General features: G+C 32.2%; 1 protein-coding gene across 1 annotated transcript; it reads right to left on the bottom strand.

Annotated features, from left to right (window-relative positions):
- Nucleotides 1-3,308: 3,308 nt before the first annotated feature.
- Nucleotides 3,309-4,761, bottom strand: LOC111640591 (actin-4-like). Its single transcript, XM_023386616.1, has 5 exons — nucleotides 4,753-4,761; nucleotides 4,547-4,676; nucleotides 4,225-4,464; nucleotides 3,910-4,156; nucleotides 3,309-3,844 (listed from the first exon to the last, which is right to left on the bottom strand). The coding sequence occupies exons 2-5, from the start codon at nucleotides 4,670-4,672 to the stop codon at nucleotides 3,327-3,329; spliced, it is 1,131 nt and encodes a 376-aa protein (XP_023242384.1). The 5' UTR covers nucleotides 4,673-4,676; nucleotides 4,753-4,761; the 3' UTR covers nucleotides 3,309-3,326.
- Between the last annotated feature and the right edge of the window lie 12,686 nt (nucleotides 4,762-17,447).

The following is a 17,447-nucleotide window of genomic DNA, read 5'->3' on the forward strand; positions in this document are numbered from 1 at the left end:
TAGTCAAACGAACTATTTTCAACGTTTCTGGAACGTTTACAATCGTTCTATAATCGAACCAATATTCGAATTTTATGTTCGAATTTAATTCGAACAAATTCGAACAAAACATTCGAAATAGAAAGCCACTTTCAACCACTTTCAAGCCCATATCTCCCGCACCCTTATAGCTATCGAGACGCAACCACCCCTATGCACGAACGGAGACTTGGGGCTACTACCACATACAAAAACCATTCACGTGCGATGTGTAGTTTTGGCGGAAAAGTGAAATATAGGGACATATATATATATATATATAGATATAGATACAGATTCATTCTTGTCTGAAATGTTACATATTTAATAATAAAACTGAAAATTCTTTTAAAAATAAATGAAATAACAATATAAAATCATAAACAATTCCATTGGTAAATTAATACAGCAGTTATGTGCATAAAATGAAGCAAAATCAGATACGAAACTTATATTATCGTAATCACTATAGAATGACTTTTATTAATGCAAAATTTTATTTTATTATTTAAATCATTGCATAATTTTACTAAAGAAAAAAGAGACATTAATAATTGTACAAGATTTTAAAGCATAAAAATAATTAGAATCGTTGCTAATAATTTAAATAAAATCTAAATTATATTACAATAATATGAATAAGTAACATTATCATATGTTAAGTAAATATTCAAATTATTCATGTTTATTTTATGGAATTTAATGTGAAAATATGAGAAAAATTTATTTTTCCCTTCCGATTATTATTTTAATATTTAATTTAATTGCATATAAAGCCTATAGATAAACAAGTGGGCAGAGGTTACTTTTAGTTAATTTGTGTATACACGTATACTGTATATACACAAATCATCTAAAAGTAATCTCTATCAAATAAGCGATATGCCACAATTTCCGTTATAATTACTTATTATTTACATAAATATAATCTCTTTCTAACTAATAAATTAACTATTTAGTTAATTACAATAAAAATAATAGTAAATATCGGGGGAAAAAATTACATTAACTTTCCCGAATCGTTAGGCCTACGACTATAATGGAAAATTATGTGATAACGTCGCGAATAATTAATTATATCAAATATATATCATAATTTCCAATAGATAAAGGTTAAATGAATAATAAAATAGTTCATACTTCGTTCATATGTTGGACATTTTGCCACAAGTCAAATATTTTGAACAATCGGCCGCCCGATTGCCGCCATTTTGAGGAATGTCTAGAAATACAAACGATGCTATAACTCCATTAAACATGCATTATTTATCAATGTTATCTAATGAGAAAATAATGCTAATTATTTCTGTATTTAATTTATTAATTTATAAAATTTAATCGTCTTTATTAATATAGCTTTGTTTGTTTAGTTTACAAAATTTTTATTTTATTTTATCGGTTGTCGGGATGGTTAATTACATACAATTTGAGTGATTTTAAATTTTTAATAATAATTTTCTATTTGTTTTGTAAGATTTGTTATCTTTTTTTAAACTTTAAAAATTTAAAATTGAATATTTAAAAATAAATTTTAACGAGATATATTGTTAAAATTATTCATCGCGCAGTACTTTTTTTTTTTTTAGCTCTTTTCACCCTGTTGGCGCTAAGAAGGCCTCTTTTTGCAATGGATTCGGCCAGGGAGGGGGCGACAACAATGGGAGGGGGCGACGTATCCTGACGGAAAGCGATCAAGTTTTCAGTTCTTCGTGTTTAAAGGAATTTTTAATTTTTTTTTTTTTATTTTTTTTTTTTATTAGTGTAAAGGCAATAAAATGAATGTAGTAATTTTATGGGTTTGATATCGGTTTCTTGCAAAATGCCCCGCGATACGAATTAAAAAAAGTTGTTGAATTTAACGATGACCTACTTAGACTTATAGTCCTAAATTTAAAAAACTCGGTGGATGTTTTAGAGTTACATGTTATAAAAATTTAAATAATAATATATCAATATGTTGTACATTAATCAGCCGTTATTTTAATTAAATAAATATATAGTAATTACAGCTGTCCCTTGATAATCCGGCAGGTATGGGACCAAAGAGGTGTCGGATTACCGAAAGTGATTACATATTTGGCATTGTTTTGCTAGCAGTAGCCTACAATATTCCTTACTCCAACTGTTCGAACAGAACTGCTCACGGAAAACACACGAAATTTGTGTCATCGTGTAAGAATTGGGTGGGGAGATTCACGTCGCCACATGCTTCTGTGCAAGCAGACACGTAACGAGGACGGCATCGGACTACTGAGCATGTCGGATTACAAAACGTCGGACTATCAAGGGACAGCTGTAATAATCAAGTACAATATAATCATTTATAATGACCGATGTTATTAATTAAGGCGTTAGTCTACTTCTTTGGGAGACCAGGATCGAATCAGAGCTGGCCAAAATCTCCCCAAGGAATTTTTGAGGGTTTTTCACCAGTCTCTCACCTTCCATTCTCTTCGTTGTAGGCTTGGTCGAACCCATGATAAGTATGATTAAAAATCTCTTTTAGTGCTCATAGGGAGAAAATGGTGCAAATTAGCCATAATAATTAGGTTATTTAATAACTGAATAATATACTTTTAATATGTATATGCTATAATAATCGTAATGTTGTCTTATAAATATTATGTATTATGTATTTATATTATATAAATTATTATTATTAGATACTTTTAATTTTGACAAGTGTGAGAGTAGTTTTATATAGGTCTCTATGTAAACTGCTAAACAAAGTTATATACGGTAATTAATTAATATTAAAATCTGTTGGCACTTATATAGACCTGCAGATTTATAGTTGTGCCTCATTATTCTCTGCAATAATTAATAATAGAGCTCCATTATGCTTCACATGAATCTACAATTGTGTTCACTGTTGCTCCACATATATACAGATAGTAGCTTAGTTCCATGGTAGAATCTGCTACAATTGCACAGTACAAAGAAATATAGTAGGTTCTATTATGTTCCATATTATGATCCATGCTATTATGGATTTAAAATATTGGTGCTATTTACTATATAAGAAGCAAAAACAATAAATAATGCATGTGCACCTTATACATGAAAGTAGTTAACTATGAGATTTTAATATGTAAAAATGTGTCTTAAATGTGTTTTTTTTTTTTTTTTTTTTTTTGTTTAACCGTTGTTTACAATCACAGAAAAACAGAAATATTTTGGCAATTGAAAATTTTATTATTCATAAATTAAAATTTAGAATAATTTAAGTGAATAGATTATAAAATTTATCCGATCCACGCTGTCTTATTACAGCATTAATATAAAGATAACAGCTAATTTGTCTAAATTTAGAAACATTTTCTATGAACGATGCTCGGTCCAGATTCATCATACTCCTGCTTTGAGATCCACATTTGTTGGAAAGTAGAAAGCGATGCTAATATGGATCCACCGATCCAGACAGAATATTTTCTTTCGGGTGGAGCGATGATTTTAATTTTCATCGTTGTTGGAGCCAAAGTAGTTATTTCTTTCTGAAGACGATCCGCAATACCGGGGAACATAGTGGTTCCTCCAGAGAGAACAATGTTGGAATATAGATCCTTACGTATATCGACATCACACTTCATGATCGAATTATAAGCAGTTTCGTGTATGCCACAGGACTCCATGCCAAGGAAAGAGGGTTGGAAGAGTGATTCTGGACAGCGGAATCTTTCATTTCCAATATTCATCACTTGACCATCAGGTAACTCGTAAGTCTTTTCAATGGAGGAAGAAGCAGCTGCTGAAGCCATTTCTTGTTCAAAATCCAATGATATATAACAAAGTTTCTCTTTAACATCGCGTACGATTTCTCTTTCAGCTGAAAAACATTTAAGAACATTATTTAGGGTCATTTCTAAAGAAGAAAGCACGAAATCTACTAACCGGTAGTGGTGAAAGAGTAGCCACGTTCTGTTAAAATCTTCATTAGATAATCTGTAAGATCTCGGCCAGCTAAATCGAGTCTCAGGATTGCGTGTGGAAGTGCATAACCTTCATAAATAGGTACAGTGTGGGTCACACCGTCACCAGAATCCATAACGATACCCGTCGTTCGTCCAGAAGCGTATAAAGAAAGCACTGCTTGAATTGCAACATACATTGCTGGAGTATTGAAGGTTTCAAACATTATCTACACATGAGAAAACTTAGTTAAAATCAGTGACAAAAGTTTTAACAAAAACGTGGTACAAACTTTACCTGAGTCATCTTTTCTCTGTTTGCTTTAGGGTTGAGGGGTGCTTCCGTTAAAAGAACAGGGTGTTCTTCGGGGGCAATACGAAGCTCGTTATAGAATGTATGGTGCCAAATCTTCTCCATATCATCCCAATTAGTAACGATACCATGTTCTATTGGGTATTTTAAAGTTAAAATACCTCGTTTGCTTTGCGCTTCGTCTCCAACATAACTATCTTTGTTACCCATACCAACCATAATAGGCTATAGATTATTAAATATTAAAATATGGCTCATGAAAAAATTTAAACAATTATCTACAAATAAATACATTTTTAAAAAGTACCTGGTGTCGCGATCTTCCGACTACGGATGGGAAAACCGAACGAGGAGCATCATCACCAGCAAATCCCGCTTTGCACATTCCAGATCCATTATCTACGATTATTGCAGCTACTTCGTCGTCGCACATTTTGCTTTAAAAATGTAAAAATTCTATATAAAATTGCTGTAGGAAACCCTCGGATAACGTTGGAAAAAAATCAGCTTTACCTATTTGAAGTACAGTAAAATGAGCAAGGAGTTTACTCCTCTTGGCAAAAAGAATTCTTTTTAAATGACTAGAAAAATCCTATGACGTCAAAAACAATGAACCTGTTTACTTCGATCAGATTCGATCGGTAAAGGATTGTTGGTTATGTCTATATAGGGAATTTATATCTGTCGCCATTTCAAATTTTCGAATCGGTTGAGGTAGATTCAACGAGCGGAACGGCCATGGATAACATCTTTTGTAGTTCTTTTCCTGAAATATCTGATATTAATAACTAGTTTAGAGAGTTCCGGTCCGTTTTTAACTAGATCGGCGCGGTTTTGACCTTATATATGTCTAAATTTGTTCCAGTTAGAGAAATAATCGATTCTATTCAAATTCTGATAACGTATTTTTTCGCGATTGGAATTTATACATTATTAAAATATAAAATGTTATGATAATCTTAGAGCGATAATTATATCCTCCCCATTACCGATAATTTCAATCCTCCTTGCTGATCATCATAGTTTGAGAGATATAGGCAGGGACGCTGGTACATTGTAGCACTCGCCCCTTTTTCGTCTGTTTTGATGTTTTCCTAATCACCAGGGAAGCCCTAAATTTCATTATCAACAACAGAACGACAAAAATTCATGACTTCTAGCCTACTTGTCCATTGTCCCATGCAACTTAGTCTTATGTTGACCAAAACTTGACCTTGAAAATAAGGAACGTTTCTTGTTTTCAAGGTCAAGTTTTGGCCATGTTAGCCCCAAATGCAAACAGTGCCATATTGTGGGAGTGCTGATCGTTGAATCAGTTTGAAGCTTCTTGTATAATGTATAATACCCTTTTTTTTTACAGTCTGCGGGCGCCGCTGGTTACAGAACAGCGGCTCTATATCATTTTTCACTCGCGTACTCGAGTCTTCTGTATGTAGACTTGTAGAACTAACGGATCCTTCTTGTGTACCACTGGTGGTACGTGCATCACTGGTTGAAAACTGTTACTATAGGTCAAGAACTGTATAGAAGTCCTTCTATACAGTTCTGCAAATCATATTTGCATAAAATCATACTGTAAATTTATGTGAATTTAGCGATTTATTTTCGAAAGAAGAGGATATTTAATTGCTTAATTAAGATTTCTTTTTGGTGTGGATAGCTGTGTTTTATCACGGATTTTGAGTAATTTAATGACTGAAATGTTCAATATCGATATTATAACATGTCAAGTGAGTGTAAAGTGAGAAATTGTTTACTGTTTTTGTCTATTTTGAGAAACTATACAAGCTGATCTGTTCTATCCAAGAATGGACTTTGTACTCGTTGTGGACCAAGCTAGAGACTAACATATAACATGCTCTTTCCCACACCAAATAATAATGCATGTTAAAATGTGAGGCCCAATCTGTAGACTCATAACATGAGGCCCCTTAGCCGAAGCTTGCTTAGATTATGTGCAAATTTGGCGTTGTACATAGGTTATGATAAAATGTATATGGAACAACAACTATTGAAGAAACAATAATTTGCACGCAAGGAATAATGTAATGAATATCTTGATACAAGACGAACGAGGCAGGAGCTGCATTTCATTTGCATGAATCGTTTGCACATAAGAATAACAATACTTAGCAACAATTTGTATACAGAGTAATTAGGTGTACATTACAGTACATTGTCTTAATTGCTCATCTTTTCACAATATAAAGACAGATAGAAGACAAATAGGCGTAATTCTTATGTAGACGTGAAGTTCCTATCCAAAATTAATGGTCAGGGTTGGACTTGTTGTAGCTCTAAGCTGTAATATGTAACAGGCCCTTTCACTACACCAAATGATACATGTAAAACTATGAGGCCTTAATTAAGTTGCCGATTGTTTATTTTATGTGCAAATCCGACCATAATTATGCCCAAGAATTAAGATGTAATCAAGCACTTTAATAGCGAAAACTCTAGTACTTTCACAGGATTTCCGTCTTTCCCAAAAGCAAGTTAACAAAATGAAATAAATAACGAAAAAAATTTGCTTTTGTTTGTTTTATTTATTTTAATTCATATATAATAAAACCTGTCTAAAACAGACGATATATAAAACGGAAAATAACTGTAGGAACTGTAGAATTTTCTGAATAAAATATTATTACAAGCCAAAAACCTGTCTAACGCGGAAACTTTGAAACCAATTGCACTTGAGTATAGTGGAAATTTTTAGCGCAACAGAAGCTAATTCTAAGTCATAATTAAAGCACAATTGACAAGTAGTGGGTTTCTACAGTTTTTTCCCTCTCTGTACACTGTATAAAAGTATTTAAACGTGTCTGAAACACAAAAAAAAAACTTATACTGAAACCTGTGTAAACCGGACTTGTACGTTACTGAATATTTTTTTCCGGTTTCGAATTTTTTTAACACAGAAAATCGCTGCGTTTATAAGAATTTAGGTAGGTTTTCGTTTTATTAATGTTCCGTTTTGGACAGGTTTTACTGTATATTAAACAGATCTAAATATGAATTGAACATACTTTTCAATTCATATTTCCCGCATTAATAAAAACAAAACCATCTATAAAACGGAAAACTTTAGCTGGTATCGTCGCATTTCGTTTTACACAGGTTTTGTTGAATTTTGAGATGGCTATGGCCTGGAATCAAAAATTTTCTATAGAGTATATTGTTTGTTTTAAAAAGGATATATAAATTGTTTATTTATTTTTTGTATGCGAACTAACATATAATTTTCGGTTATGCAAGTCGTGACGAATGACAAAAACCGGAAGAAAAGACTAATGATGCAGACAGAAATTCTGATATTTTTAGAATTTCGAGAGTTTTCTTTCCTTTTGTCTAAAAGAAAATAAATAAATAAATAAACTTAAAATTTATTTATTTATCTTTTTAAATAATAAAAAAAGAAATCAAGAAAATTATTTGATTCACAACGATATAAAATCGATAGCTTGGAAGACAATCACGTGACGAAAATCGATACCACTATCAAAGGATTTTCTTGTATGACGTAAACATGTCGATGTGCAGATGACAATTAGACATTGTTAAATTTTTAAATGATATCGTCTGTAACGAGTAACCAAGCAAAATTTGAGGTGTTAATTAAACGCTTAGAAATGCTCATTTGCATAAAGAAATGCTCAACTAAAACACCAATTTCTGTTTATTTTTAAAAATTTAGTGGTTGAAATCAAGTAAATTTTTCAATTTCTCGTGTTTTGATAACAAATCTTAATAATTTGACATATTAAACACCCAAAAAACTTGCTCACAAACACTCTCTCAAGTAAGAAATGTATTAAACATATCAATTTCTGTCAGGACTGGACTTAGACTTGTGGCCCTAAACTATAGACTAACACATAAACGGCTCTTTCCTTCTACCAAATAACGATAGTCTACACGCAAAAACGTGAGGCTTTATGCTATAGACTCATAACGCGGGGCCTTACATCATCTGCAGCTTGTATTAATCCGGCTTTAGTTTGTTTGTATTGTACCTAGAAAAATTAAGCGATAAAATCAAGAAAATTGTAGATAATTTTCCATTTTTATATTCTAATTTTTAATAATAATAATAATAATAATAATAATAAAAATTTGAGTAATTAAACACGCAAAATCTTGCTTATAATGCAAATTTTCATGCATAAAAACGCTTAATGAAACCTGAACCCTTGATTGAACGTAACTAAATAAATTGCAGCTTAGAGTCTCGCGCTATGAATCTATAGCTTCGACTCACAATTTAACATGCATTATTATTTGGTTTGGGGAAGATGCTTAAGGCCAGACAGAGTCTAAGGTCCAGCTATGGATGAAACAGATCAAATTATGCATATTTAATCGATAAAAATCATCAAAAAACGATGAGAAACAAATAAAAACTATTGTGCTAAAGTAAAATTATAGGCTATAGAAAACGGCAGAACCATTTTTTCAGTTGTAAATATTATCACAACAAGGCGTTGACCTCGTCTGAATTCGCGCAAGATATTGTTAGGTTGTAATCACGTGATTCTGCAAAAATCTGGCCATAAAATCAAACAATCGATGGCATTGAAAAAAAATCTGTTGTAGATCGAACCTCGATACAACGAACATTTAACGGATGAGTGAAGAAAGGAACTTAAGCGATAATTTCAGTTCAACGTCTACAAAAACTCGACCGTATCCACTTTACCGCTTATTCATCTGTACAGTTAGTTAATGTCTGTCCTTTTTCCTGCATAAAATGGTTCTTAGCATCAATTTTTATTGTAAAAAATGCTTGATTTTATTAATTTTTACGCATATTTATCGGATACAACTTAATTAATTGCATATTTTCTCATTTACAGACCTATAAAAGGAATGTTACTTACTCATCCATTTACAGTTATGCCTGTTTAAAAATCCCGTTTTTCTTTGTATATTTGATTTATAAAATGGTTCCTGACGTAAATTTATATAGAAAAATACTTACTATATTAATTTTAAACATATGTAATGAATATAATTCAATTAATTGCAAACTTTCTCCGTTAAGTGCGAATACAGTAACATGTTACTTGTTTATACAGTTACTTAATATCCAGTTTCTTGCTATATACAGGTTAAAATTAAGCAAATTTATGCAAAGTTTTATGCAAAAATATAAAATATATTCATTTTTAAACATATTTAATAAATAAAACTTAATTAAATGCCTATTTGTACCTATTCAGAGATTGCAAATTAACGAATTAGCCGCTTATTCAGTTATTTAAGATCCATTTTTCTTAAACACTTAAACTTCTGAACAACGGTTACCGACTGGAACAGAAAATAAATAGACGTTGTTCAAAGGTGACCGTTATTTGAAGGTTATTTTGCATGCAGTTTTGTTAGGAAGAAGTTCTTGAATGAATGACCGCTGTTTAGAGGTGGTTTATATGCAAAAACCACTTAAATTTACTCACTCTACTCATTTTACTCATCTTATTCATAAATTTACTAATTTTTTAACGCATTTTATACATAAATTTACTCATTTTATATATTTAATGACTGAAGAAAGATAAATTAATTGCATACGCTTCCATTTTGAGACTGTAAAGTACAAGTATTAGCGCTTCGCACTGCGGTAAATTCTATGCAATTTATGCAATCAGTGAGTTATAAAATAGGGTGAAAGAAGAAAAAAACAACTAAAAGAGACGAAGAAGGAAACTTTTAAAGTCAAGTTATTTCTGTACATGGAAGCGCTACACACACAATTTCCCATAACGTAATAATATTTACCTTTAGAATTCTTTATGTGCTCTATTTATATGATACTCTGGTATTTTGTTAATTTAAAGAATTTGATCGCAAGTTCGAAGTATAATTATTATGCCTGATCATTTTTTTTTTGGTTTTTAGTGTATAAATTAAGAAAAATCCATATTTAAATTAATAAAATTCAAAAATATTAAGAAATACAGCTGTATGGATTGTAATTAAGTGGCATTCGTCTGCATTAATAACAACATCACGCAGAATAGCAATATTTAATCTAGAGTATGATGTAGGTAACATAGAACACAACGCAGAATAAATATCACACAGGTCTGAAAATAACATAGACTATAACCGGAGCCGTATTTACACTGGCGGTCCTGCGCTAGAGCATAAAAAAGCCCTTCCTTCTTCATCAAATAATAATGGACGATATATAAAATAGGCCCTTCTGAACCCGACACCCTAAGCTTTAGCTTGTTTAGCTTACACAAATCCGGCTTTGAGCATTTACGTATAAGCTACAGCTTAGGGCCTCATGTTACGAGGAACATGGTTCTAATCTCGAAGATAGTTTACATATCGTGCCTGTTATTATTTAATGAAGGAGGGAGAACCTCATGTATGTTGCAGCGCAATTCTATGAGTCTAAATCCATTTCTGCATAGATCGTAAGGCATAACATAAGATATATAATAACAGGCAATACAATTTTGATCTGTTCTTTAGAGATTAATATGGAAATTCTTATCTAATTTATGTTATGTTATGCAATTTCATAATTTGTGTGTTGTCGATTTCCGTATTTAATGGAAAATGTCTAAATTTGGGCATTTATTTATTTCAGTTTCCTGTTTTTCACGCCTTTTCACTTCTAAAATATGTAAGAGTTATTAATAGAATGGTCTTTATGCAATGAAGAATCTTTCATGTTATTTATGCAATTCACGTTTTTCAATGCTATATATCATTTAACTTTATTTTGAAACATGTTTAATTTAGCTTCTTGTATGCAAAGTATATATTGTATGCAATTCAAGTTCTATTATCAAGATCTTTTATGTATGCAATTCAGGTTCTTCTACGCAATATATGCAATTCCGGTCTATTTAATATGTGATTAAGGTCTTTACGAAATGTTATTAGTCTCTCGTGCAAAGTACTGTACATAATTCATAATTTATGAAATTCATACTCTTTTATTTGATGTGTGCATTTCGTGCTTCTCTGTGTACTATATGCAACGTATGATAGGCTCTGTATGATATTTTAAATTTAAGTTCTCTTATTAATGTATGCAATTTAGGAATTTTTAAGCAATGTATGAAATTTAGGAATTTTTAAGCAATGTATGCAATTTAGGAATTTTTAAGCAATGTATGCAATTTAGGCTTTTTATGAAATGCATTTATTGAATATTTCCTATGCAAAATACATAATTTACACTCTTACACAACGAAAAAAATTGAGAACCTTCTATTAACATGAATAATATAGTATAATCTTTGCAAGACATACAAAATCTGTTGTAATCTATGCAAATTATGCACATTTAAAAAATTTGAGGAGAAAATCTGTTCAAAATTTAAAAAAGGGCAGCTAATTTCCCATTTTCAAAGTTTGAAGGTGACAAAAATTGCTATTTTGTCTGCACGGAATTTCATCTCGGGGATGGTCCAGATGATTGACATCCTCAATCTTCCTGTATTGATTCAATTGGGTAGAGGAGAGAGAGGAGAACTACCAGCATTACAGATTGATAACTTCTCTAGAGATTGAATGTATTTTTTATGTGCAGAGTCCAATAAATCTGATTCGGCACCACTCATTAATTAATAATAACATTACCGGTATATATTTTGAGAGATTCTCTTTGTTAAAGCATTATTAAATTACCCACATGTAAATCACCCATCGTCCCATTAATTCAATCCTATGATTCCAGAACTAGGAGCACATTTGTATGCTGTGCAAAGTGTTAAACAGTAGGCTAAAACCTGTCTAAAACGGAACCCGAATAAAACGGAAACCTGCCTAAACGGAAAAATAACTCGATACTGTGCGATTTCGGTTTACACAGGTTTTACTGTACGTAGAAATTGGATTTTGCAATTAACTAGAATTTAAAGTACAGTTATGCATTTATTAAGAAAATTATTTTATTGGGCTGCAATTTGAAAATATTGTAGACATATAAATTTCCAATATCGGCTGTCTGTCTGTCTTTTCTTAATCTTGAGAATGGAGTTAAATGAAGGACGAGGCCAGATATGAAAACCTTAGGGGCATTAGGCCTCGATTAATTGTATATGAATATCTGATACAAACCGGAAGTCACATTATTTTAATTCAAAAATTTCCCCTGTAAGGAGTAAGATAGATAACGGCATGATTCTGTTGCTAACAGGAAAAGTATTATGTACAGGAGCTTCACAAACAAGCTCGATCTGTGCAGCATTGCCCACTAGGCACGTGAGGCACATGACTAGAGGTCCCGTGTCTCGGGGTCCCGAAATTGGAAAAAATAAAGCAGTTTTACAGTTTCAATTGTATATCATATACAAACAGTTCTATAGCTACAACTATACATTATTACTTTATATGTAAAATTATGTGCCCACCAGTGGCGGAGTGCATAAAACCACTGAACACGGGTCGTGGGTTCGCGCCTGGTCAACGGGCCGGCCACGTGGCGTTTTCCATGTTTTCTTCACATTAGTAACACGTAAATAGGGGCCAGTTTCCCATAAAAGACCTCCCGGAAGGTATTTTCTTCGGCAGATTGCCCATGTGTCGCGTGGCCCTAAACGAATAAAACCAAAACCGATCGTAAAATTACGTAGAATCGTCTGTGGCTAGAGCCTCGAGAGTTCTTAATCCACCACGGAATCCACTGGTAAATGATTTTTAGCAGCTGGCGGAAGACTTGAATATGAAACTAGGGGAGTCTAAATTACAATTAAATGGTAATTTAATTGCTGTTTCGTTGCTTATTGCTGATATAGAACCAAATCCCTTTAGCAAAAGGAACAAGAGGACGACTTCCTTTGATTAGGGATAAATCAAATACCCAAGAAACAGAAGTGAAGACTGTTTAGTGAGTTTCATTCTGCTTTGCATTGAAACGTCATTAAGTCCTACTGTTTGCGAATCTCACGATTTGCAAACGGCAGGTCTTAATGACGTTTCAATGACAGACTTAACGAAATTAAGTTTTCTTAGTTACAGTAACGATAAACATGGGCAGTGGCGCGTTATTCTGTGTACAAAAAGGGCAATTTCGGGGTCCCAAATCAATCTTTTATGAACTCATTAGAATACTGTAATAAGAATATCGAAATTTAAATTTGGTCATACCTGGGGACCCTAAATTGTCGGTGTGGCGCAGAGCAGCATAGAACTTAAAAACGTAGGCTAAAGAAAACTCTATATGACCATTATGTTAACGAGGCGTGACCCCTACAAGTGTTCAGTGATTTTATCCACTCGGCCAGTGGTGGGTCGTTAGCTGTTTTTAATTAATTGATGCTGGTAACTTAATTAGAGCTAGTTACAGAGGATTTAAATTCGATTTGGGAAACTGTGGCCGAATTTAAATTAATGGAGAAAAGACTTACTCGTTTAGAAGAGAAAGTTAAAAAAATACAAAACAGTTTATGGGAATTTCTTGATTAATAGTAATCAAAATAGAATTAGACTATACTATTCAACTGTCCTAAACTCCACGATCAACCAGACACGAGTCTAATAAAAGGACAATCGAATATTGAGGAAAATAATAATATAATTAAAATATTACGATAAGTTTAGTGAATTCAGAGAATTTTTACAAATTTCCTTAAATCAATCAGCTCACCAGTAGCAACGTGGATAAATTAGTCGCGGGTTCGTGCACAGGTGTTTTCCGGGTTTTATTTACGTTTGTAACACCTCAATAGGGACCAGTTACACTTTTTCGTATGATTTACACGAAAATATAAGTTATATATGTTCTAAATTGTATAAGATATCCTAATATACCTGACAAATGTATATACATTTTAAAAAATATCCACATTTATATATGCAAAATTTTAGATATTGATCTATCATAGTATAATATTTTTAGAATAAGCAATAGATCTGTTAATATATGACATTCTTATTGATTTTCTAGAGCTTCTCATGAATATCACAAGCTTGACTGTCTTCTACTATTATCTATATAATGTTTAGGTCTAGAGATATCCAACAGTTCAAGAAAATGAAAATTAAGCTTCTTCTTCAAGCTGTACAAGTGCAGAAGTAAGTTCATATTAAAGCAGACACACAGGTCGTTCTCTATTCTTTATTTATAATTTAACTATTCTATTATTTTTTGTCACATTCAGCTGACCTGAATTGACACACTATAATGGTCAGGATATATAATACTGTAATTGTAATTGAAATAATAATAATAATTAAAACAATGCAGTCAAACCTCTGAACAACGGCCACTGACGGGAACATAAAAAGCAGCCGTTGTTTGGAGATTATTTTGTATGCAGTTTTTGTTCAACATCCCAGAAAAAAATAGCCGCCGTTTAGAGGTGGCCGTCATTAGAGGTTCGACTGTATATAACTTATATATATTACCAGCAATTACTTATTCTGATGTCGTCACAATGCCAAGACTGCAGTTTTTAAACATATTTTAATTGAAAAAACCACGTTATTGCCGATCTGGCCCGGAAGTTCGTATATAGTTAATCGGGACCTCCGGCCTTTTCATATCTGGTCTCGATTTTTATCTATCTAACTCCGTTCTCGAGATTAATTAATGAAGGACGGACAGGTTAACAGACAAATGACAGTGGGAATCTATCTAATTTGAAAATTGCATCCAAATTAATTAAATGCGATTTCATTTATTAAAACGGAATTTTTAAAATGTGAAAATCAATAAGAATAAATAGCATATGTAGTTATTTTTGTATTTCTTAAAACTAGAATTTAATAATAATTTTGAAAGCTTAATGATTTATTCTACAAAAATATTAGCTTTTGTTTATGACAAATGGTAAATTAATACTTTGCACCGTACAAAGTTGAATTCACATAAATCAACCTACATCTTTACTGAAGCAAGTTTTTCTGTGCATGTTTACTGTACATTGGACATTTACTATAGTATATACAGTACTTGCAAAAATTGTTTTGTTTACTCTATTTCCTGTACAATTGGACTTGTAAAATATGTACAACCGGAGACTAACAGAGACGTCCACCAGTAGCCCAGTAGATAAAACCACTAGAAAGGGGTAATTGGTCGTCAGTTCCTGCCTCATCAACGGGCTGATCATGTGAACTTTTCTGGGTTTTCTTCATTTGTCTCCACCTAAATAGGGCCAGTTTCCATTAGGAAGTCCTCCCTTGGTAGACAGTGGAGTGTTATCCTATGGACATAAAATACAATTGACTGGGCCCCTACCAACAGGGACCTCCAAACCAATTTTTTGTAAGAAAACATTACTCTTAAAAAAATATCCGAAGTCAACATTGTACATGGGGCCCCCTAATTCAAATTCGCTTGGGCCCCATGAAGCTATAACGTGCCAGTGTTGGTAGATCTCACAAGTGTTGCATTTCTTTATTCCATCGATCCATTCCTAGAGAGATGAGACGTCAGAGGTCACGCCTGACATGCCTGCGTGATTTTGATCTGCAAAGGGATCGACACGATCGCTTGTAAACGAGGACCTTCGTTTATAAACAGATCTGAAACTGTCCTGAAACGAAAATAACTCATTATAATTTGCCTATGGTGCGTGACTTACGTGCGTGGCACTCTGTAGATTAAAAACGAATTAAAAATATTTTAAAAATGATGTTAATAGTTAAATGATGAGATAGGGTAATAAATTAAATATTAAATTAACATTTATGTTCCTTATTCAGTAAAGTTTTCACCATTTCCTACTTTGTTTTCCCATCAAAACGTCAGATTTTTATAACAAATATAGAGTTTGCGCTATTGACTTTCCTGATAATTATAATATTAACGCAGGTCATAACTATAAATAGTTCATTTCTACAGAAATTTTGAGAAAGAAATGAGTAAATTTTAATACTGTTTATTCCTGCATAAAAGTATTTTTTAACCCGTAACACTATAGAAACTATATTTTATCTGTTTATTTTCAATTGATAACGTGTAGCACCAGTGATAATGACTGTGACATATCAAGCAATGAAAATGGCACAGTTCAAAGTTTAGAAAATTTGACGTAATTAAATAAATTCTTCTCTAAATTCTCCACTTTTCTGAGGAAATAAATATTATTTTTATATATACTTTAATGAGTAGGTTAGTCTTCCCTCTCTCCTAGTTCAACTATAAGTAATTCATTATATATAGTATACCAGGCTTATATATACAGTATAATAATGTAAATAGCACTAAGATTATTTGTAAGCACTAATTTATGATTTATAACCCACTAATTGAGATAAAATGTGAGCAATGTCACTTGGATTGGACTGATGGAAAAAGGTAACTAACACGAGGACGATTTGCCAAGGAGAAGGTGCCTCCCCGGAGGACTTATATGGGAAACTGGACCCTATCTAAGTGTAAATTAGAACATCCGGAAAATTCTACGTGTACAGCTCATAGGTTAGGCGCGAACTCACGACCACTGCTCGTGTTCACTTGGAAGAATGGGTCCTGTCGAAACTAAAAATTGACTTTTTCGTTCAATCAATGCAGTAAAATATCAGAATTTCTACTTCCCTGCACCATTTTTATTAAATTTCTTACTTTTTTCTATTAAAACGTATATTTTTGTAATAGCCTAATTATAATCTGAAAAATTTGCATAATTTACTGCTTTACAATTGTTAATATGGATCTCATTAACTTCTATCTCGATAAAAAATGTGAGAAGAAATTAATAATTTTAAATAATATTTTGCTAAAAATAGTCTTTGTAATATAAAAAGCATAATTTTTTTTTTTTATAAAACAGGTCATGGCTACAGTATCATATAAAACCAACGCAAAAAATAATGTATCTTATCCTTGATCTTATCCTAAAAGTGCTTCTCTTACAACGATAATTTATTGCATCTTATAAAATCACAATTCCGAGTTAAAATAGCGAGGAATAAATGTAAAAAAGGGAAAATCATACAGTTCAAAGTTTTTCTTGAAACGGAACCACAGTTTACGATATCGATTTTATGAGAAATTAGTATTCGAATTACGACGGCTCGCTTAACGACGGTTATCGTGGAAGTAACCAGGAAGTAAAAACGAGGACTTCTGTATTTACCTCTCTAAAACGTAATTTCGCAAAGAACTTGTTAATGTTTGGCATCCGTTTAAAACGGAACATGACAGTCCCCTCCGGAATTTTTAATTTTAATTAACATATCTTCCGTTTCCGCGTTAGACAAGTTCTAATGCAGAATTTTACGCATGTGTGTTCCTGGCC

This window comes from Centruroides sculpturatus, unplaced genomic scaffold, assembly GCF_000671375.1.
Source record: "Centruroides sculpturatus isolate CEXI.00-Female unplaced genomic scaffold, Cexi_2.0 scaffold1220, whole genome shotgun sequence".
NCBI classification, from domain to species: Eukaryota; Metazoa; Arthropoda; class Arachnida; order Scorpiones; family Buthidae; genus Centruroides; species Centruroides sculpturatus.